Raw genomic sequence first — 23,342 nt, 5'->3', positions numbered from 1 at the left:
AAGCAAGGAAACATCAACGGCCAAAAGCCGAAAGTCAAATAATGAAGAGGGTAGGCAGCAGAACACTGATAAGGTCAGAATGGATCTCCTTTTTCCTCAAGGCTGTCTATTTAGCTTCCAAACACATGCCAGCTTCTATTACAGGTAAGTCTAATGCTTTAACACAGACACTGATCCTAGACTCTGCCATTAAATGTTTAACGCAAACAATGGAAATAGAGGAATTAATTTAAAGCTCCAGCTCGGCCAAACACTGCTTCACACCGAATCTCAATTAAACAATATGCAGTAATTTGAAGATTGATGTACCCCGGGTCTTACGTTTCTTTAGGAGGCTTACTAAGCAGACTTTATAAAGCAGGTACTAAAATGTGCTTGCTGTGTTATTTTAAGCACACCCAGCTCTAATTAGAAGGCAGGTTGACTTTGGGCCACACAAAGAGAAGTGGGGGAACATTTTATAAATGAATCATTAATTTAATGCATTATTTGACTCATTTTAGGTTAAAAGAAAGAAGAACGTGGGCTTGAGATGGCATGTGTGTGGTGTGTGACTTATCAGCATTGGCTGTTTACACATTGTTCTAATAGTTGGCAGCTGGCAATGACATAAGACAATACTGTAGAAAATACTATAAAAGGATGCTGTAGAAGATACTATTTCCCACTATTAGGGCTTGCTCAAAATATCCATATAGCAAGACATATGTTAATGTTTTGAAAGAAATATCAGTTAGCTATTAAATGAATCCCATTTCCAGTTAGACTTAATAGAAGATTAGTAACAGAAGACATTTTATGTCCTGCAGCTTTAGCATCCAACTGGTTTGGGAGATGAAAGCTTATAAGTTGGAACAGGAGGAGAACTTTGGTTTACATTGGCCATTTGTAAAAATTAATCATCATAGCCTATCACATATCAGGAAAAACACTACTTAGCTAGTACAATGCCTCTGGTATTACACACCCTACACTCAGGGTTATGTTCAAATAGGCAGTTCCACTTAATCACAATCAGGCTTGATGCTCCTATCAAACCTTTTCTTCTCTTGTAGCTGTAAAACTCTAAACACTGCAATCCCCAAATAACGCCCATCAATCACATGTTATTTTGCCCTGTTCAGTAAGTCTGGCCATATGTTTAATCCTAATATTAATCAACAACACCAATTCATACCTTGAAAAGCACACCTAATTTTTATGTAACATTATTTCTTATGGAAAATAATTTTTGGGGATTTCAGAAGATCAAATTTGACAAAGGCCATTTAGTGTAGTCTAACAGTTATGGTTACTCTAGTAATGTTGTGTATGTTAAACATTGAAGTTTGTAATGACAGAGTTCTGATAATCTCCCAGGTATAAAGGAGAAAGTTGCTTTGACAGTGGAGGGCATGCGATGGAGGAAAGTGAGAAAAATGCACCACTTGGACATGAAAACACAAGTGTGAAGACAGAAATAATCGCTCTCCATTTGATTTTGCTTTCCATTTCATCTCGGCCGTCATGCTCGTCTCTCCTTTTTGAAAGCCCCCTTATCTGCACTGACAAATAAACTCAAATATCACTGCATAATCATGACAGATAACTCTCTCCCCATGCCTTTCTTTTGTTGGTTGAAAAAAAGCTTTGTAATCCTAAAGGCCAGTCAACACAAATAATATTCAGCTAAAAGTTACTAAACTGCACAGTCACACAAAATATTCTTTCACTCAGGTGAGTTGACACGAGTTTCCTCCTAAAGTGTAAAGGTGATGCCGATAGGTGTAATATCTGTGCAGGCGGCTGCTATATATATATATATATATATATATATATATATATATATATATATATATATACACACACACACACACACACACACACACACACACACACACACACTGCAATCAAGAAATGTCTTGTGTTATTTTAAAAATATACAATCTTCTCTCCATAATTTCTGATATCAAGTTGTTGATAAGACAGTTTTTTTTTCAAAAGAATTTCCAAAACTGGTTCAACTACATCAACTCAAACAAACGCTCAACTTGTGCAACGTATCTACTTTGAACTGAGTTGACTCAACCAAAACTGTGGTTCACAACAAAAAGGATGAAAAGAGCAAGAGAAAAAGAGGAAACTCCAAATGCGAGTTTAAGCAAACACAGTTGGTGATCAGTGGCTGAACTCATACAGTGGTGCAATCTTAATACTAAACTAGTGAGTTTGAGAACAAACACACACAACAGTGCACCCTGATGAAGGCAAACATTCAATAAATAAAGCACTATTCTAACCATATTGGACATTATAGCTAATAGCTCATCTAATTTATATCTGCACATGGAACTCATAGCTAGCGCAGTACTGTACATACACTCAGGACCTTGTTTGTTAATCCCAGCACTTACTTGCAATGACAATAAACATCACAGTCATCATCTGTCAGCTGGAGCATACTGGCCCAGCCCGACACTGTGCCATTTTTATAATAAACGTGCATTCGAGTAAGTTTTAATCTGCAGCCACAAAGTGTAGCTTCACTGTTTACACTGTATTGGTCAGCTACTGTGCCTACTAAAGCCAGTGCTTGGGAGTCTACCAGACAGACCAGAGCACGCTTTGGAAGGGTCTCTCCAGTCCATGTAGTCTAAGTATAGGTCTATTTCTGACTTGCACTGCCTCGAGCAGCACACAAGAGATGAGAAGAGCAGGAAGTTACACAAAGGAACAGCACAGACCATCCAGTCAATTTTTAAGAAAAAAGGGCTCTGTGCTGATTTAAAGATCCACTTCCTCTCTGTGTCCTTTGAAGCCATGTGAACGAGGAAACAAAACCACACTGGAGACTTTTGGTCGCAAACCCACACCCAGTGTACCCTGGAGCTAAGTACTGTTTGCAATCCTAATATATAGGTAATCTTTCCATTATATCCATTAATAAACAAAAAAAACCCTCAGTGTAACTATATGCTTCTGGCGATTTGGGCTTTAGCTAACTGAATAAATACCTTTTTCACTGCCTGACAGCATGTCTCCTTGCCCTTTAGCATTCACCGATCAACATGCACTCGCACTGAACCGCTAATCTCACAGGGAACCAACATCATGTCAAGACTTATTACATCCTCCACAATCTATATATCTGTCCCTTACAGCAATTAGGTTAATATCGCTTCACCTCTCATTAGCTCAGCACGCCTGTGATGGGACGTCTGACTGTGAAAGAGACCTCCAGCTGAAGCATCGATAAGCCCCGACTTTCTCTTGCCTCCTGAGCGGATCATGTGACAAGAATCTGACACAGAGTTTAGGCCCGAGTGGTTGTGAGAGAAGACGGGATGACATAAGTGTACGGAAGAGCAGCGAGGAGAGAACTTCACAGGGTTGAGGTTCACAATAGGACAAGCACCGCAGGAGCCACAGAGCAGGGAAAAAAGAAGGAAAACACAAAAAGATCAGTTTTGCAACCGCACTTTGGCTTTGTCTGGCGCTACAAAGGACAAAATGTGTTGAAGCGCAGTCGGAGGGAAAATCAACCTTTTTTATTCAGTCCAAAACAGCTAGCTCTTTAATTGGAATGGGGGGGGGGCCCAAAAACATCAGCTGTGGACAAAAAGACAAAAACAAAAGTCAAACAGAGAGATAAAGAAAACATAGAAGGGAGATGGGAAATGGAATGACGAAGACTTAAATTAGTGAGTGATGTTTGTCCAGCCGTCCAGCTGACCTGAACACAAACTGGCCTAGCCAGCACCTGAGAACCCAGGAGAGAAAGACAAATGAAGGAAAGGAAGAGAGAATTAAAAAAAACAAAGGAAGAAAGAAAGAGGGAAGAGAGAGACATTTCCAACGGTTGGTTTAACCTGAAGTTTCCATGATAAATTCTCCACCCATCCCCCTGACCCCTCATCTCTCTGCTTTGGCTGGGAGGGCCCCAGCTGTTCGGTCTGTATAAATAGCGTGAGGCTTCAGCTCGGACCCCGGGGGAGCGCGGGGCTCATTGGAGAGAAGGCACGGGAACAAATCGGGCCGGAAAAAGCACACAACATACACATTTTGACAAACATATGGGACCATTGCTGGGGATGAAAGTGGGGAACATGTGAGTGAAGTTGGCCTCACGTGGCAAAAGTCACTGTCGCGCTTAAAATGTGGCGAGAGAGCAAGAGCGACAAACGGCCAGGAAGAGACGTGACAGCTTCACTCGCTAAAAAAAACATCTTCGAAGACAGCCACTCGAACAAATAGGCAAACATGTTTCTTTATGGCAAAAGCATATGCACACTGTACACCAACTACAATTCTACTATGAGTCTATAAGCAACACAAACCTTTCAGAAATGACTTGAAGATTAGAGCATTAGAGATTAAAGCTACCTTGACTACCCTTCTATGAGCACCTGTGGTTTGAGGGACAACAATAGCCCTCCTGTTATTTCATTATGCTTTAAAATAAGCTTTGGCCTTGTTGTAATTTATTGTTCATTTGCTTTTTGTTCTGTTTCATTGCTCTGTTTAATATTGCAAAATATTAGAGAGCGAACCCTATTGATTTGACAGTCCCCTATGAGCAAGCGCTCAACGGGAAAGAAGAACCCCCTTTTAACAGGAAGAAACCTGCAGTACAAGCAGGTTCAGACCGGATTCATCTGCTATTTAATAACATGTAGTAGTGGAAGATGAACATATTTGGAGGAAAAAGAGGGGAGTTCAGAAGAAGACAACCATTGGATGTTCCTTCAGAGCCTATTGCAGCATAACTTAGAGATGGTTTAGGGTCAAGTGATCAAGCTTCAGCTAAAAAGCCTTACCAAAAAGGACCGATGGTGTCTGACTCCTAAAGCTAAACTGGGAGCTGTTCATTCAGGACTTTGTATGCAAGGAGAAGGATTTTAAAGTCAATTCTTGATTTAACGGGGAGCCAATAAGAGGCAAGTATGGGAGAAAAAGGACCTGTCTCTCTCCCTCTCTCTAGTCCTCATTAGTACTCTCTGTGCAGCATTTTGTATCCATTTAAGACTTTTCAGGGAGCCATTAGGACAACCTGATACAGATACCAAACAAGAAGCACTCCGAGAGCGCAATCTTCTCGGAGTGCTTCAGTATTTACTTCTAAGGGAACAGTATTGTATTTTGTGCAGTAAAAACACAAACAGAAACACAAACATTATGTATGAACAGATAATGAATAATAGGTATTGATTTGTAAATAACTACATATGAGAAATTGGAGCTTTTATATATTATTTATTTATTATTATACTACAGCATATCAGACTGACTAGGCAGCTCTTTCTCTTAACAATACTTTCTTTATTGATGTAACAGAGTTTGGGGTCAGATGTGACATGATATTTGGATGCAAACTATAACGGGATATTCAGAATACCTCCTATACATTATCATTTCGTTAATGTTGCCAATCCAAACAAAAGGCATTAGAATTTTAAACATAGTTTTGAAGATAAAATACATTTTATGAAGGTTTGACCTTATTTGACCATGAAGAGGTCAGAGGGCCGAAGTGATGGGATATTTAGCGTCCCCATAAATCATTCCCCGTATGAATATATGTTGTCAATAGAAACAAAAGAAGAAAGAAACATAGTTTTAAAAAGCTCTACATGGCATTATTATCACTTTGACCTTCAGATCATTCTGTTGACCTTCAGGTAGAGGTCAGAGGTCAAATGGGACATTTTATATCTTTGTACTGATATGTCTGATATGTTAAAATATGTTATATTTTAAATCCTTATACGGTACTTTCTATATGCTGACAATACACACCATCCATCCACCATCCATCCCACTGTTGACATCATGGCTAACACAGATGGCAGTGATGGAATGCACCCAATGATACTATAGACTCCATCCCATGAAAAGGGGTAAAGAGAGGGGGAAACAAAGAAATGAAGAAAAGTGATAAATAACACTGGGGAGGGGTGTAACCACGTATTAGAGGGCCGTCCAGAAAAGACCCACCTCCTCCCTCAGAGATCAGGTTGGGTTCAAGCGCAACAAATTACCTAAATATGGTTGTGAAAAGGCCTTGGAAAAAAAGTTTAGATGGAAACTGCTGAAAATGATAATAATGCTCAAAGAAACGGGGGGAGATTTAGGGGCTCTGTTGTGCAGACACAATGTCACAGCCCTGTCCATAATTTCACTGACTACAGAGGATGAAAATGGAAAAAAGTGTTAAGTCCCCGCTTTTTAACTTGCTCGTCCTTTTTGTGTAGTCGGAGGGAGTAGGATCTATTGAACGAGCAGAAAGAAAAAAAAGTGGAAGAAGTGGCGAGGAAGAAAATCAGAATACGAAATTTTCAGCCTGAGCGGTTTTTTCCAAATGAAATCTAAAAAGCTCTGAAACACAATGGAGTCCCCTTTTTTCCCCCCTCTTTGCTATGTGTGTGAACATACATGGGAGGTTGGTTGGTGGCGGGTTACCTTTTCAAGAGTGCCCAGCAGTGGACGTGTTTGGCATTTGCGGCCCTTGTCGCTCAATTGTACGTTCGCCACAGCAGCTGAATCTGGGCGCCGCCTGTGACCCGTGCGGATGCTTGTATTTCTTTTTTTTCCTCCCCCTCCTCATTCAGCCGATCAGTTGGAGGGTGGAGTGAAATCAAAAACAGAAATTATGTCTGACTTCTCCTCCCCCCCGACCTGCCTTCAGAGATCAGTCTCTCTTAGTTCACATCTGTTTGTTGGCCCTTCGCCCCAAAGGCAGTCAACACGGTTGCTGAGCACTGCTGTTAACTAAACCGGCTGACTGGCAACTCAGTATGTTTCTTACATAAGTGGAGAAAAAGAAGGAGAGAGGCTGTTTCACCTGTAATAAGTGTATGAGGAGTATGAGGCGCACATGGTCAACATTGTACTCACAAAAGGCAGCTCCATGGGGCGGAAACTTCAAGAAAAAACAACATTTAGCAACATTTACAGGCTCAGACACATGAAGCAGGGCTATTAACAAAGTGATGTGCCAGGAAAAAAAAGAATCACTTCTTTAAAAGGCTCGGCCCATCCCTGCTAAGTCCCAAATATATCCCCTGGGCTTGCATTTATTACACTTTCAGACCAAAAGTCACAGCCTGGTGGCCTTTACTCCACACACAGAGGAGAGCCACAAAGACTGGATGTGTGAGTTTTGTTCTGCGTGTGTCAGTATGTACAAATAGCCAGATTGTTTGTGGGTGTGCATCTGTATTTATCCAGGTGGTGGTGGTGGTAACGAGTTTCATATCTGAGTGCTTGCTGAGATATCTAAAATACGTTTATGTGGTATTCTAAACTGTGTCAGTGCCTCGTGCATGCGTGGAGGCATGCGTGTGTGTGTTTGTGTGTGTATGTGTGTGTGTGTGTGTATCCTGACCTCAGGGAGGTTGTGGCTGTGGGTCCCACTATTTCTTTCCATTTAGTTTCCACTTCACAGCCTATAGCACACATTAGCCTCACAACCCCTGGGAAATGGCGTGCGCACAAACATAGTGAGAAACAGACTCTCTCTCTCACACACACACACACGCGCACACACACGCACACACACACAGGTTCACCACTCAGGGGGCACAGAGAAAAACACATTCCTGTATAATAAAGTGACATAACTTTTGTTGCATGACTGATTAAATGAGTAACTGTACATGCCAAATGTATGTACGTGTATATAACTGTATAGGCCAACTTTTTACATTACTGGGAGTATAAATCTGTGTAAAGAATGCAGCGGATCAAGAAATAACTTGTTCCAAGGACCTTCTGTGCTACTGTCTACATCACATGCCAATAGGAATTACAGTCTATAAAATAATTGCAAATTGGCAGCATTCAAACACATTAGTTACAAAATAATTAGCTAACACACAGGAGGAGTTACATAGACAAAGAAATATGTCTTGTATGACTCGGGGTAGCATTGCATCTAATTTCATGCAGTTTTTCCATTGCCTTATTTTTCTCTTTTTTAAGTTTTGTCAGAAGGTAAAACCCTTTGTTTGCACCTGTGCATATGCATCCTTAAATGCACAAACATGGAGGGCAATGTTGTAACTTGGAAATCACTCCTTTATGTTCTGTAGTTTTTGGTTACTTCGTCCAAAACTTAAACTAAACATGGATGAAAAACAGCATTTAAAAAAAAAAAAAATATCTTGACAATTGCATTGAAAGCACAGTGTAGCTTCAAGAATGTGCTGCAACAAACAATTTGACATTAGGGAATTAACATCATCTTATCATAGAGTGCCAAAAAGTTTCAGTTTTGAGGGAAACAAAAATTGTATCATGTAAGAATGTTAGGGTTCGAGAAACTGAGCTTAGAATCGCTGATAATCCCTCCCAGTCCAAATGTCTCAGCAATTATGGACGAAAAGTAACAAGCAAACTCTTAAAGGCTTGCCAACATTAAACTCTGATCAGTAGCCAGTCCTCGCTGACCTTTTCCTCCTCCTTTGGCCTTGATGGTGATGGAGGGCCAGCTGTGGCCCAGCACGGCCAGACATATCAATACAGCACCCAGCAGAAATATAAGCAAAACCTCAGTCCAACTCCTCCTCCTTCCCCTCCCTACTCTCACATCCACATACATACATCTTAACAGCAGACGCTTTAAGGAGTAAAGACAAAGAGACAGCTATCCATGCGGTAAAACCTTGTGCCAGGGCACCATCTGCTCATCCGCTCAGTGGAAGTGGTAACTTCCAGGGCAGTCAAAGACAACGCAGGAAGATTGAGGAGACAGGGCTCCCTTTTGACCGCTGTGAAAGAGCAAGGGAGTAAAGTTTGAAACAGAAAGAGTCCCAGCAGAAGGCTACCAGCCGAGCCAAGCAGTAGCAGGAAGCGAGCGCCTTGTGTGTCCTGAGATTTACGGTGACTGGTCCATCCACCAACCACCTGGACCTGCATAAATAAATTTAACCAGACAATTCAAAAACGGGTATTGCTGAGTGGAATCAAACAATGAGGGGGGAAAGACCATTTCCGCCCTCTGAATAGAGGCAAAGATGAATAGACTGAGTCACATGATAAATAACTGCATAAATTCAAAATCATCTTCTGGATGAGAACATGGTCTAACATGGAGAGACAGAAATGGCAGGAAAAAAAAAAAGAGCTCAAGGAGAGGGAGGGAGGGAAAAAACACAAGTGACAGTTGGCGATGGGAGAGCAAGATTCTCACACACACACACACACACACACACACACACACGCGCTTTCTTTTATCTGTTGTTGCCATCTCTAAGACACAATTGACATCACTGTCCACAAATGCTGAAGACAACAATCCCAGCCATGAGAAACAATGTGTGTGGTGTGTGGTGTGTGTGTGTGTGTGTGTGTGTGTGTGGGGTGTGTGGTGTGTGTGTGTTAGCTGCTGTCTTCCATCACTGCTGCAGGAGGCGTACGATCTACCTGCAGCTCTGTGCCTCCATTATGCTTTTCAATGTGTTAAATCATCATAAAGAAGCAGTTTAAGTAAAGCACTCACTGAGCAGTACAGCAGAATGGCTTCCAACGCTTTGAGTCGACAAAATTCACTTTAAAGATTACAAATGATAGAATTTTAACTTCTCTCAGGTGAGATGAATAGATAAAGCTTGCACTGAAACAGTACAATATCCTGAATTGATCCATTCACTTTACTTTATTATTATTAGCCTTCACACCGCTGCTGGCTGTGAGGAGTAACTACAGAAACACTTGATTGATACTTCAGTTGTTTCCTCTATACTTGCCCGCTGTGTGCGTGAGGTCTGTAACTTCCTAGTGGCCACAGAGTGCCACTTACATCTCAGTTAAATGCAGGCACATGTAGCCAAGAGTATTCACACCTACCTCTTGACACAATCATTTAAAATCTCCTGTTGAGCTACAGCCAAACACACAGAACTTTTTGGTTTTCTTTCCCCCCCAAATACCCAGCAGTGCCAAAGCAATCAAACAACTGACTGGCTATCTGTCACTGAGCTGTAAACTCTCCAACACAAACAAACACAATTTTTGAAAGCCAAAAAAAATACAAAATTATATCTCCATACTCCAAGCACCTTCAAATGTTTGTGCGGGAGAGACGCTGATAACGGCGCCCTCTTAACTTCAGACGGTGTGTTTGCATTTTAACGGGGATATACATCTTAAAAGGATGCGGCAGTGAGAGAGACGGAGAGAGAGAAAAATGTCAGCGGGGAGGAAAGCAAGGCTTCAAACAGGCAAGAATGTCAGATGAGAGTTGGAGCTCAGTTATCGCCGTCTCAAGACGGACTAAAGGGAGAAAGCCAGAGAGAGAGAGAGACGGAAGGAGAGGTGACCAGACTGCCAATGACGCCAAACCTCTATTTAAAGCTTCCCCAACAGTGTAGGCCTGACACTGACACATTTACCTCTTGGCCTCATGTTTTATCAGCAGCCACCTCCTCTCCAAAAAAAAAAAACAAAACAAAAAAAAAGTGAATCCACTTTTGCTGTTTTCAGCTCTTGCAGAGATCAGATAGCTGGTGAGAGTGTGCTGAGAGGAGAGCTTCTATGCCTGCAAATGAACTTTGGGGGCTTTTGGGACCGTGTTTAGTTGCTAATGTGTAGTTAAGCAGTGCCATTGTGAACAGCAGGGGGTGACAGCTCCGTCTCCTGCACATAAACACCAACAGGATAATCACCCTGGTTGGGAAACTGCGGCCGTTTTTTTTTTTTTTTTTACTCAGTGAAAAACCTGTGAATCCTCATCCCAAGTTAAGAATTTCAACATAAAAACGGGAGAAAAAGTAGGAAAGTATGAGCACAACAGCCTACTTTTGAACACATAACAGGTTAGAGTCCTGTGAATGGTCCCCTAGTGAAATGAAGCCAAACCACCTGGCCTCAAAAGGGGAGCCAGAGGGTGACTCAACTGGTGGTCCAGCAGCTGCATCCCACCAGCGGCCTACAGCTGAGATGTGTTTGCATCCACATGTTACTGCTTTTAAAAAACACGAGTGTGCGCACACGTGTTTACTGAAGAAAAGTGAAACTTACCAGGATCCCAGCAAACTGCTTCTCTTCCATCCTTCAGGACCTCGTCGGCAAAGATCCCCTGCCTCTCTCTCTCTCTCGCGCGCTCTCTCTCTCTCTCTGTGTCTGGGATGGACTCGTCTGCTTCTCGCCCAGCAAAGTTTGGAGTTTTCTGAGGTGGCCGAGGTTCGCTGGAGCGTCTTCACCCCCGTCGCGTCGCTCTCTCCGTCTCTGTCCCCCCTTCTTCTGTGCTGCTTGCAAGTGTAGCTGAAGTGGCGTTGCTGCTTTGTGCTAATTCTGCCCTAATCCAGAAACTTTTCTATGCTGTGAAAAGAACACGTGACAGGCAGAGAGGGGTGGAGGGAGAACAGGAGTTGGGGGGAGAAGGGGGTAGGGTAAGTGGGGGATAGGGGGGAGGCAAAGCAACACTTTTTTTAGTTTCTTGTCCCGTTTGGCCATGTTCAAAACAGCTCGTCAGTCTTAGTACACGACCTGCTCTGAGGTCAAAATTAAAAACCAAAACAAAACACACACATCAACTGTTTATGGTCAGTTAAAGAAAAGGTGGGAACGTAACTGGTAAAGCGTCTGTGAGGATGCAGGCAAACAATTCAGAAAACAACAGATTTGCATTTTTTTTTTTTTTTTTAGCAAGGCAGCTGCCATAACAAAGTGCCCTTTTGTGTAAAGAGATTAACTGTTAGGGAAACGTTTAGACTGCCCACTGACTACTGCTGTATGGAAGCCAGACTGGGAAAAGAACACTCAGCCTGGATCTGGAAGAAAAGTGGCTGAAAATACTTTGGATTGAGGGAAAAGTTTCTGAAATGCGCATCTGGGCACTTACCTTTCACTGCATCCCTGCACGCATGTTCAGAGCAAACAACATGAACAGTAGTTTATAATAGATATACACCTATAAATACTACTGCTACAGATGAATCTGCAGCTGTTTCTCCTCATGAATTAATTACTGATTTGGTCTACCAAACCTGAAAAAGCCAGTCTTCCCAGCAGCTTATATTTCTCCAACAGTCCAAAACACAAACCGATATAAACTGGACACCCCTCAAATCTGAAGTATGTCTCCCTTTATTTGGCTCAGGGAATAAAAATATTCAAAAAACCCCCCCAAAAAACTTCACTATACTAAAAGCGCTCGTGAAAAAAGGAGAGAAAAGGTGGCCAAATATAGCCACTATTCACTGTTACAGGCATAAAAAAATATCCCCCACACATGTACACATGTCACATACACGGGAGCCTACAGGGACTGGAAAAAATGCCTCCCCCTGGGGTCAACCATCATACACACCATGATGCACACTGATAAAAAGATGGGAAGAAACAAAACTAGGTTAAAAACTGATCCTTACCATCCACAACATGATGTCTGAATAGAGAAAAACCACACAACCAAAACACCACCTTGTACGTCAGGAAAAGGGCTAGCAGCTCAGCCGTGAGAAACTCACTGACACAAAGGCTGAAGTCTTTGATCAAATCACCGTGCTCTGGCTCCATCTCACTGGCTGGGTAATGTATGTACATAAGGTAAGAGTTGAGCCAAGCCTATTGGGCAATCCAGGGAGGAGTGGCAGCAAGAGGTTACGTCCAACTTACTCTGAAACCTGACGTGTCTGTTGGCCCTTGTGAGGTAAGTAGCTTCCAAGCACAGACTGCATAATGTCCCACGGTACCACCTTGTCACGAATGTGAAGTAATTTTATCAATAAAAAAAACGCCAAAAACTGTCTGATTATTGTAAATGTGAGAACTCTGAGATTTTTTGTGTTTTATCGTTTTAAATGAAGTGTTTTCTGGTTTTGAACTTTATATTACTTTCCACAGAGGAGCGGATTAATGGATTAACTGTGAATGAGAATTATGTTATTCCCTGCCCCATTCACCACTAAGATGCTTGTGAGGGAAAAAAAAAAAAAAAGAGCAGAAATATTCATAACCAATGAGCTTGGCAAGAGGGGCTCAGGAGGTGAAACTCAAAGATAAAAAAACAAAAAGTTTTTGGTTTGGATGACGTAGGCTCTTTAGAGAATTTAAACATTTCCCTTAGTAAAAAGAGAGGCTGCAGCCTGAACACTAATACGTGCCCCGACTACACCACAAAAAGCCAAGGATGATGCAAAGTAGGTTCAGAGCCGACTGCTTACACAGCATTAATGATAAACCCGGTAAGAATTAGCTCCTCAGCCTCTGGTTACCTCTCATGTCTTTCACCCTTGTATGTAAAAGTACTTGGACATCTTCAAAATTTAAGGAGTATTAAAAAAAAAAAATCATATTGAGTTATGATGATGAATATGAGCTTATTGTGCAGACTGACATTTTTAATTTGAGGTTATTAACGACCAAATTAGAGGGAGGGTTTAGGAATTACAGCACTCCAAAAGTAATTGGAAAGTTGACTGAAAAGCTGTTTCGTGAGCAGGTATTGCTTAGTTATTTCTTTATAAATTAAACGGGTCAGGAGTTGGTTGCAGGACGCATCACAACATCGAGTCCAAATAAAGAACACTCTCTAAGAGTTCGATATATCACAATCTGAGTCTACCGTACTGAGATGTTGTATGAAGAAATGCACAGGAAGTTACTATAAAGAGCAAAAGAATCACAAGCCTGCAGAATAAAAAGGGGAAAACTTTATAAAACATAAAAAAAGAGATCATTTCTGGCACAAAATTCTCTGTAAAAGCTGTTTGAGTACCATTCAAACTGATCTGTATGCATGGTCATACTGATCAACAGCTCTTAGTTTGTTTGTTGTTTTCCAGTACGTGGTTCCTGGTTGATTTCTCAAGGTTTACATTCTCAGGATTTTGCCAGTTTTGCAATTGAGTTTTGTTCCAAGTTATAGTTTTGTTTATACTTAATTTCTTAAATCATTTTATATTTTGCCTTTTGGACTCTATCAAATAAACGGTTTCCCCTTTTGTAGAAACCATTTTGGGTCCTGAACTTCACACAGTCTTCAGGACCTACAGACAGTGACAGTATGGTCTGACCAGGCACAGCCCCAGCAGAGACAACCTGTTTACATTAGAGGAGTTTTTTTGTTAGGTAGTTAGGCTCCATGGATAATGGTTTTCTGCATTCACCACCCAAAAGAAACAAGATGTTCAGATCCAGACTAACTGGGTAGTTTGTGCTACTCCAGATTCTGTGGATAATCCAGAGTCTGTGCAGGATGCCTCCGAGACTGTGCCTCAGCTGGTGACCCTCATTTGTCCTGAGCCTCTGGTGTATCCCGAGCCTGAGCAGGAGCTGCCAGATCCCGAGCCAGTGCAGACTGTGTGCCCTGCACAATCCCAGCCAGAGGAGACTGTGTGCACTGTGTAGGCCCAGCTTCCAGAATCTGAGCCCAAGGGACTTGTGTTGTTTGACCCCGAGTCTGAACAGCCTAAGATTGAGCCAGGATGACTCTTTTGTGAGCGGCTTCCAGCTCATCCACCTGACATTCTCCTTTGTTGCGAGTCATCTGAAGGTCTCTGACTCCACTGCTGACCATCTGTTTGGCCTCCAGAAGGTCTCTTTGACCACTGGACTTCAGATGGTCCCTGCCTCTGTTGTTGGTCTCCTGTCATGAGCGGGTCACCCTCATTCGTAAATGCCAGCCTCTAGAGGGTCTTCGTCTCCATCACTGGCCACCTGGCCAGAAGTGGTGATATAGCCCCAGAACACCTCCGTCACCACTTCTGGCCACCTCCGGAGAGGTCCCTCTGATGCCGCTGCCAACCTGCGGGCCAGCCTCCTGAACTGCTCCGTCTTCAATGCTGGGCCCCAAACACACCCTCAGAAGCATCCTCCTGCTCAGCTCTGCATTTAGGTCAAACTCCTGAGCGAGTACTTTGTCCTGCCTCGTCCCCTGCTTGATCCCCAGAACCCTTTCTGTGGACTTTTTCCTTGCTCCTGCAGTTCTCTGGCTCCCTGTTTTTGGTTTTATTGTCACAAATGTCCCTGGCATTAAAGCATCAGGCAGTCAAAAAAACAAAAACAAACAAACAAACACATTTTTCAATTTAATCATCATGAACACACTGGCACACATTAAGAGCAGAGCTTTCCAGGACAGTATGTCTCAGTGCCAAAGCCAATAACAAACTGGCCACAATCTTATTTATGTGTAACATACACAATCCTGAGCTCACACCTGATGAACCTCCAAATAAAAAGGTTAGAAACTTGTTTCACAGCTATGTGACAGCTAACAACAACATGCCTTGTTCCATAAAGCAGAATATTGCTCGGTAAACTTTTTACAAAATTAAAAGTCTAATTAGATTTTTTACAAGGCTACTTTTCAATTCTAATAGTTTTTTGGTTTTTTTGGATATTCTTGTGTGAGTAGATCGTAATGGGGATAATTAAGAAACTATTCTGATTGATTCTTTAATCAATGAAAACATGAGTAAATTAATAAGTAGTTAATAGAGGTAGAAGCTGAGGATGGACACTTTTCAGCGACGGCAACTACAAGACCCTGGTGAGTACCAGTGTCAGCCAGTCTCTCCAGTCCAGAATAAAATACCTCAGCATTGATGTTGTCAGAGGATGAAGTCCAATGTTTCCTTTTTTGCAAAGATTAAAGAAAAATCACAGATTTTCACACTTGTGCCCAAGTACATGCACTACTTTTATATTGAAAACGAATGCATGCTAATAAATAAAACTAAGATAGTTAACATGATTAACAATATAAGAAAAAGAAACTGCATTTCATTGTGAATCCCCAAATGTAAAAGAGTAAGAGGCTGTCTGAAAATGTGCAATATAAAGTTTGCCTTAAAGCGTTGGGTTGGGACAAAATCCTTTTCCTCAAACAAAACCCGACACTTCAGGCCTCTCCTTGCCTTGATTTATGACCTCTTGACTTTCCATATCTTTAAATTTAAATAAGTTCATAAAGGTGACAGATGAGTTACGACAGAGGTCATGGCGAAATAACAAGTGGTAATAATAAAGAGGGCTCAAAAGTCAAGGCTCAAGGTTTGCTTTGTGCTTTCAAGTTAATTCCATTACAAACTCACAAAGCAAAAGAAAATGAAGTTAATATATTTCAAAGTTAATCCACGTATCCTAAATGCTGCATTAGAATTATGCTGTTTATCAAGGTGGGGGAAAAAGCCATGATGGCCCTGGATAGTTACACATTAAACACAATGCATAGGCAGCTTTTTTCTTTTTTTGTTGGGGCCCCATTGATCTGGGGATAAAACGGCCTGCTGAGTCAAAGAATTGCAAGGAACGAGGTTCACAAATGACAGATAGTTTGTTGTAATTACATTTTTGCTGAGTCATCGCTTGAGCAAATAAAAGAGCTAAGATGGATCCATGCAAGAAGAACTCATGAATTACTTTCCTTTATTTACCAGACAGATGCAACGCAGCCTCCTGCGTGGAACGGTCACACAACCTGTACTTGATTTGTACACTACATCTACACTGTAGCACTGTGAGACACGAAGTACAACGCAGCGGATTTAAGACAAAACAGCACCCATTATTATTGCTTGCCATGTTTAGAATACATCATATTTTTTGCAAATCGGCCGTGTCTACTTTCAATAAAGTCAATATGCAGCAGAATGATTGGAGCTTCACAAGCTCCGTTTTGTCATAGCAGGCAGTCTGTTCCTCACTCTGTGCACAGAAATGCCTCTAAATACGACTAAGACATTGTGAGGGTACTCAAAACAGCGGTAACTATGCTTGGGCCTTTGTTCAGCATCCAGTAAATAGAGCCAGCAAACTATGCATTACTTGTGGACTGCAGAATTCTCACAATGGCATTGGGAATGAGAAGATATGGGATTTGTGAAGCACACAAACGTGATTTATTATTTTTGTATTGTGGCATTTAAATTATATCGTCTGCTGTTGTACACTAGTTTGAGTGGAAGGAGAATGCTGCAGAAACACAGAAACATATCATCAATAGGAGCAAATCTCCTGCCAAGACAACAGGTAAAATTAGTGCTAAATATAGAAATGCAGATAGCAGAGAAAACCTTTTCTGACGACAATCAGTGAGAAGCAGCTGGTACAATAAAAAACACACACAGGCATATGCATACCTGAAGAGGGCCTGACCTCTTTTATCTTAATGGAATGGAGACTTTGGCCCAGAGATAATAACGATTTAAAGCACCACAAATACACATCGCTTTACAGACATATGCCACAAAAGAAAATGCTCACATCATCTCATGTCATATGAGAAAGGTTGTATCAGTGGGTAATTAAATAGCACTCTAATCACTGTAATCTATTAAGTGTTTTTAAGGTACACTTATTCCAGTACAGTAAAGTATACATTTTATGCCCCTTTCTCTAATTCCCTTGATTGTGAGGACTTTAAAATATCTCATCATTAGCATACATGTCTGCATCAAAAGATTTGGGTAATCTGGAGAAATCTTGGTGCACAAGAGATAACGCCAAAAATCAGTATTGAATGTTCATGATCTCTGCACCCCCAGGTGGCACTGCATTTAATAAACAAACAAACAAACATGATGACTGACATCACTGCATGGGCTCAGGAACACTTTCGATTCATTGTTTGTGAACACAGTTCACAGTGCCACCCACAAACACAGGTTAAAGCTCTACCATGCAAAGAAGAAGCCATATGTGAACATGACCCTGAAACACTGCTGTCTTCGCTGGGTCAAAAGGCCACTCTGTTTCTAAATCTCTGGACTAAAGATGACAGGGACCATCTGTCTTGTTATCAGTATTCAGTTCAATAGCCTGAATCTCTGATGGTATGGACGTACATTAGAGCAGCGGTCCCCAACCCCCGGGCCACGGACTGGTCGATTTGTACCGGGCCGCAAAAGTTGAGGTGGGTGTGAAATTTGTGTTTTTTTAGGGTTTTTATTGTTATTTTTTTAATCGTTTTTATTGTTAACTTGGTTTCCCTGGGTCTTTTCCTGTGTGTTATGAATAAATCTTCTTTTTCTTTGGTACTGGTACTGGTCTTATTTTGTTGTATTTATCCGTGACACCTTAAAGGCCGGTCTGTGAAAATGTTGTCGGACATAAACCGGTTCGTGGCGCAAAAAAGGTTGGGGACCGCTGCATTAGAGCCTGTAGAATAGGCAGCCTGCACATCTGGATTAATGCTGAAAGTTATATGCAGGTGTTAGAGCAACATGTTCTCATCCAAATTACATCTTTTTTTAAGCGAAGGCTTTGGATACTTGAGCACAACAATGCTAAACCCCATACAGCACCCATTAAAACAGCATGGCTTCAGAGTCGGAGAGTGTGGGTGCTGAACTAGCCTGCCAGAAGTCTAGGCCTTTCACAACCAAAAATATTTGGATTATCATGAAACAATAAATACAACAAAGACCCAGAACCATTGAGCACCTAGAATCCTTTATCAGACAAGAATAGGAAAACATTCCCCTCCCAAAGCTCCAGCAAGCGGTGTCCTCAGTTCCCAGACGTTTATGGAATGTTGTGTGTGCTGCTGTGTGTGCTGGGAGGTGGAAAATGGTGGAGCGGCCACAGTGTTTAAGGATTGGAGGGATGGCTGTTACATTTATTTTTATTATACTAAAAGATAAGATCGCAATGCTGAAATGGAAACAGGACAGAAACAACTGCATTATACTGCTAATACAACTTGAACTTCTGGCTCTGAGTTGTAATTTTCTGAATTTTCAGTTTGTATCTCTTCTTGTCATCTGTATGTTTATTGGTGTAGAGATCCTTGTAGTAACTGTAGCCATCATTATTTACTCTGTCAATTGTGTTTTGTCATAAAGCAACTTTGATATATGTTGGGACCCCTTGTGATTGTACATCTCAAGCAGTTTATGATCATAAATAAACTCAGTCTCTACTACTTCCCAGTGTAAAAAGTGCTTCAAAGAGTGCTTTAGTCTAACTCCTGAATGAATGAAGGTAAATATTTTACATTTTGATTGTAGGAGATGCACTGAGGCCAGGTGAATAAACAACTTACTTGTCTGCAAACATGCATTAATGAACCGGAACACAGCAGAGTATAAAGGTGAAAGCCCTGTTGAACTAATTTGTGATAAGCCTTGAAACATCTTTCTATTTATTATATTTCTTCTACGAGATGCACTGAATTTAGACGAATAGGAAGGTTTTTTTTATTTATTTTTTTTAGGCAAAAGGTTTTACATTATCAGGAATGTTGCGCAACATGCGTGTGAAAGCAGTGTTATCCTTACATGAAAGTGTAATTAAAAAAAAACTGTCAAATAATCGTGATCTCTATATTGATCAAAATAATCATTTTGGTCATAATCGTGAGGCCCTACCTACTGAACCCTCAAACACTAAGAGTCTTTGTTGATCCCTCATGAATGGATGAAATATATATCCTTTGATGAAACTTTATTGCTTGATTTGATGTCCTATCGGCTGCAAAGAATTTTATTGTTACATCAGCATTTTTGCCTAAGAGTTTGAGGGTTCTGTGCAGTATTTTAGTTCTTTTTAGCACAGAGACCTTTGATGTTGTGCCTAGAATGAAGCTTTGGAGGTTACAGCTCCTAACACTCCTATTACTATGGACTTCCAATAGTAGCTGAATAGTGTAGTGGCATTACCCTTTTTGGAACAATAAGTCAGTGTTTAAATTCCAACCAGGGCAAGGGTCCACAGACTAAGATCCCTCATGCTAGTCGTGCCTCCCTCTGCTCATGAGTAAGAGATAAAAAACGAAAGCCATCGTGACTCAAATATCACCGAGCTTAACAGGGTTTAGGTCAGATGTCAGTGAACCAAGACATAACAGGCCTAGTTATAATTTGGACACAAGTTCAATTGAGAATTTTTGGCATAAACAAGCCATTTGTGCTCAAAACCCGTCGAACATGGACAAATTCTGCAAAGAAGAGTGGAAAAAATCCAAAACAGTGTAAATTTACAGGTGCTGTCATTTCAGAAGGAGTCTTTTTCTTTAAAATGAAAAGTCAGTCAAATTCTTCTGCAAGTTGGATAAAACATGCAGGTTTTTGCTGTGGATTTTGTCAAAATATGTCAGTCCAGCAAAACATGCAGGACATAAGCAGGGTTGCCAGAATTAGTAATTTTCCTCACTTTGAGCTGCCTTTGATTTCCCTGCAGATTATTTTTGCACCACATCCACTTGGGCTGTGTACAAAAAACACCTGATGTTTTTCATGACTGGATCTTTGAGAACAAATACCACAAAGCAAGAGGAAAGAGGAACTTCGGTGCCCCCTAGTGGTGGTAACATATATTGTGGCTAGAATCCATCCATCGTTTTAAACCATCTCCTCCACTTTAGGGTGGAGTTAAACAGAAAGCTTTCATGCATTACTTAACGGCACCATCAATTACTCATTTTGATCCTACTTCAAAGCAGCTGCAATTATAGCTATTAATTACAGAAATCTGTGACACCGCAACTAACCCGCTGATGTTGTGTTGCTGTGTTGCTACTTCTCTGCATATCTTTTGCTCAGTTTTCTTTTGTTTTTGTCTTGATGTCTTTCAGTGCGTAAAGCTCATCTTCTGCTCTAGTTGTCTGGGCATTCCAGACATCTGGACATGTCCGACCCAACGCTTCACAAAAATAACACTGAAATATCTGAGAGCATTCTGTGAAAACTGTTTGATGCCGCCATGGGAAAATTCCACAGTTACAGGTATTCAAAGCTATAGACAAATATGTTTCAAGATACCTTACAAGCACATGAAACCCTTCTGTGACACATGACTGATATCTGGATTGATAATCAGTGCCAAAGGATACAGTTTTTCTATAGCTTGATGATTAAGTAACAAGGTGAAACATAGATGATGATTGAGTGAACATAGATGAATGGACCACAGACTTCTCAAGCTGTCACACAGTTTGTCAGATAACATCCAAAAAGGCACCAACATCACCACGGCAACTAACCAGTTTTTGGACCCTGCTCAGTTTTTATAACCTACTACAATGCAGTTCTTCTGCAACACTTTTAACCCCTGAGTTACCATTTCATTAAAGATTAAGTGAGCAACAACATGTTTTTAAACAGAGCATTAACATATTATCATAACCTTTTTTGTGGTATACGTGTTAAGACTTAACTACTGCCACATCCAGCTGACAGTTTATTTAATTCATATTGTCTATTTTACTTCATATTGTGCCAAATCACAACAACAGTTGCCTCAAGTAGAGAAAACCTAAACAATCAGACGACCCACTATGAGCAAGCACTTGGTGACGGCGGGAAGGAAAAACTCCCTTTCAACAGGAAGAAACATCTGGCAGAACCAGGCTCAGAGAGGGGCAGCCATCTGCCATGACCGGTTGGAGATGAGGGGCAGGAGACAGAAGAAAACACGTACTGTGGAAGAGAGCCAGAGATTCATAATAACTAATGATTAAATGTCGAGTGGTGTATAAACACATGGAGAGTGATAAGAGGCGAGTGAAGAAAAAAAACAGTCATCATGGAAAGCCCCCAGCAACCTAGGCCTAATGCAGTATAACTAAGGGAGGATTCAGAGTCAGCTGATCCAGTCCTAACTATAAACTTTATCAAAATGGAAAGTTTAAAGCCTCATCTTAAAAGTAGGGGCAGTGTCTGTCTCTTAAATCCAAAATTGGAGCTGTTTCCACAGAAGAGGGTCCTGAAAGCTGAAGACTCTGCCTCTTTGACTTTGAAACTGTTATTTGTATGTTGGCATTCCAATTCCAGACAGGTAGGATTTCATATTTACATATGAAAACATAAGGAACCAATGTGACAACTTACAGGTAGGGTCTAACTTTACAGAACTGGGGAACAAGTTTTATCACCTATAAACAAAACTTTATGAACTATTTGATAAAGTAGGAAAAATGAAGGCTCGCGTTAACTACTGGTAGCAAGTTCACCACTTGCCAAATGTTAGAGCTTCCTCCTACACCACCACTTCCCCTTCACTCCCCAACAAGAAACATGCAGGTAAGCCACTGAATCATAGCTTAAGTACACAAAGCTATTAATTTTAAAGTTTAAATGTCCTTAATTGAGCTATCAAAACAGAATTGCTGTCAGCCCTGTCTAGACTCCTCCTCCGCTTTGCATAACCTTGATTGTTCAGATGCACGTATGTTCTGTAGAAAACCTGAACTCGGTGTGTCAGGAAGTGCATTGTGAAACCATGTGAGCCAGAGCGACTGTCTGACATAACACACATGATGTTTTTGCATTTCATGTGAATGGTTATATTTGACAGTTCAGGAGTCACCACCTATAAACTTGTTCTGTTATTTAGCTATGAGGATGTGTTGGAGACATAACAAAGTTGGAAAAGCTTAATTTTCATTTTCTAGCATTAAATTACTACATTATATTGTTGAAATAACACTCTTATTGGTAATTTACTTTTCACTAGCATTTAAAACACTCAAAGGAGGCTGGACTTGTGATCATGGTAAAGGAATCCATGTGGCCTAGAGAGCAGCGCATCAGGAAAACAAATAGAAAATGTTAAAGAAAAGCACTTTTGTGGGAGAAAAGATTCAATGGAAATGGGTGGCAGGTCCATTTATAGTGGGCTGGACTGCTGTTAATGCATGCACAGTCTCTGCTGACATACTACACATTTATCATTCAGCCCAACAAACAATTTAAATAAGTTGTGACGATGCACTTGAAGTATACAGAACACATTAATTCTTTACTGATCAGTGGGAAGCTTAGACTGCATTGAAAAACTAGAGAATCACCATTGATGACATGATTCATTTTTATCATCAATGAAACAGCATCTCTTTATTTGATGTTTATCTTTGTTTATGTAAAACTGAAAGTTGTCTCAATTGACATCATCAGGGATTTGACACTTTTAATTTTCCATGTCTGTATAGAAATTCCCTGTAAATACTACTACTGCTGCTACCACTGATAATAATAATAATAATAATAATAATAATAATAATAATAATAATGATAATAATAATAATAATGATAATAATAATAATCTGACTTGCTGTAATATTACAGGAAATTCATCATTTTTTGTGATTTTCAGGCCATTACAGCATTTGTCATCAGTAATAAAACTAGGAGGTCAATAACCATTACTTGAATTAAATAAATGTAAGATTGACATCTTACCTTAGGTACATAATTTGTTATGCACTTTTAGGTACATAACAAATCATGTAACTAAAAGTGCTGTTTTCAAAGAAGTTCACTATGAGCACAAGCAATTTTCAGATATGTAATGGTAGACAACATCAAAGTAAGTAAGGAAGGAAGAATAGCAGCAACAGAGCTGTCAGGAATGATCAAGAAGGTGCCAAGAAAAGAGTCTGACCGCTGCACTTGCTTCCCACCCACTTTGACAAAGGC

The 23,342-nt window shown here is 40.8% G+C and overlaps 1 protein-coding gene across 2 annotated transcripts in view; it reads right to left on the bottom strand.

The window, feature by feature from the left end:
• slc6a9 (solute carrier family 6 member 9) overlaps window positions 1-23,342 on the bottom strand; it is a 77,917-nt gene that overhangs the window by 52,563 nt on the left and 2,012 nt on the right. For both annotated transcript variants that reach the window (XM_013264675.3, XM_019348176.2), the window contains exon 2: window positions 10,999-11,298. In XM_013264675.3, the coding sequence (XP_013120129.1) occupies window positions 10,999-11,028 (30 nt within the window). In that variant the 5' untranslated portion in view covers window positions 11,029-11,298. The remainder of the gene's footprint in view (window positions 1-10,998; window positions 11,299-23,342) is intronic.

This window comes from Oreochromis niloticus, linkage group LG18, assembly GCF_001858045.2.
Source record: "Oreochromis niloticus isolate F11D_XX linkage group LG18, O_niloticus_UMD_NMBU, whole genome shotgun sequence".
Taxonomy (NCBI): domain Eukaryota; kingdom Metazoa; phylum Chordata; class Actinopteri; order Cichliformes; family Cichlidae; genus Oreochromis; species Oreochromis niloticus.
The sequence above is the reverse complement of the archived record's forward strand: the minus strand, read 5'-3'. Positions and strand labels throughout refer to the sequence as shown.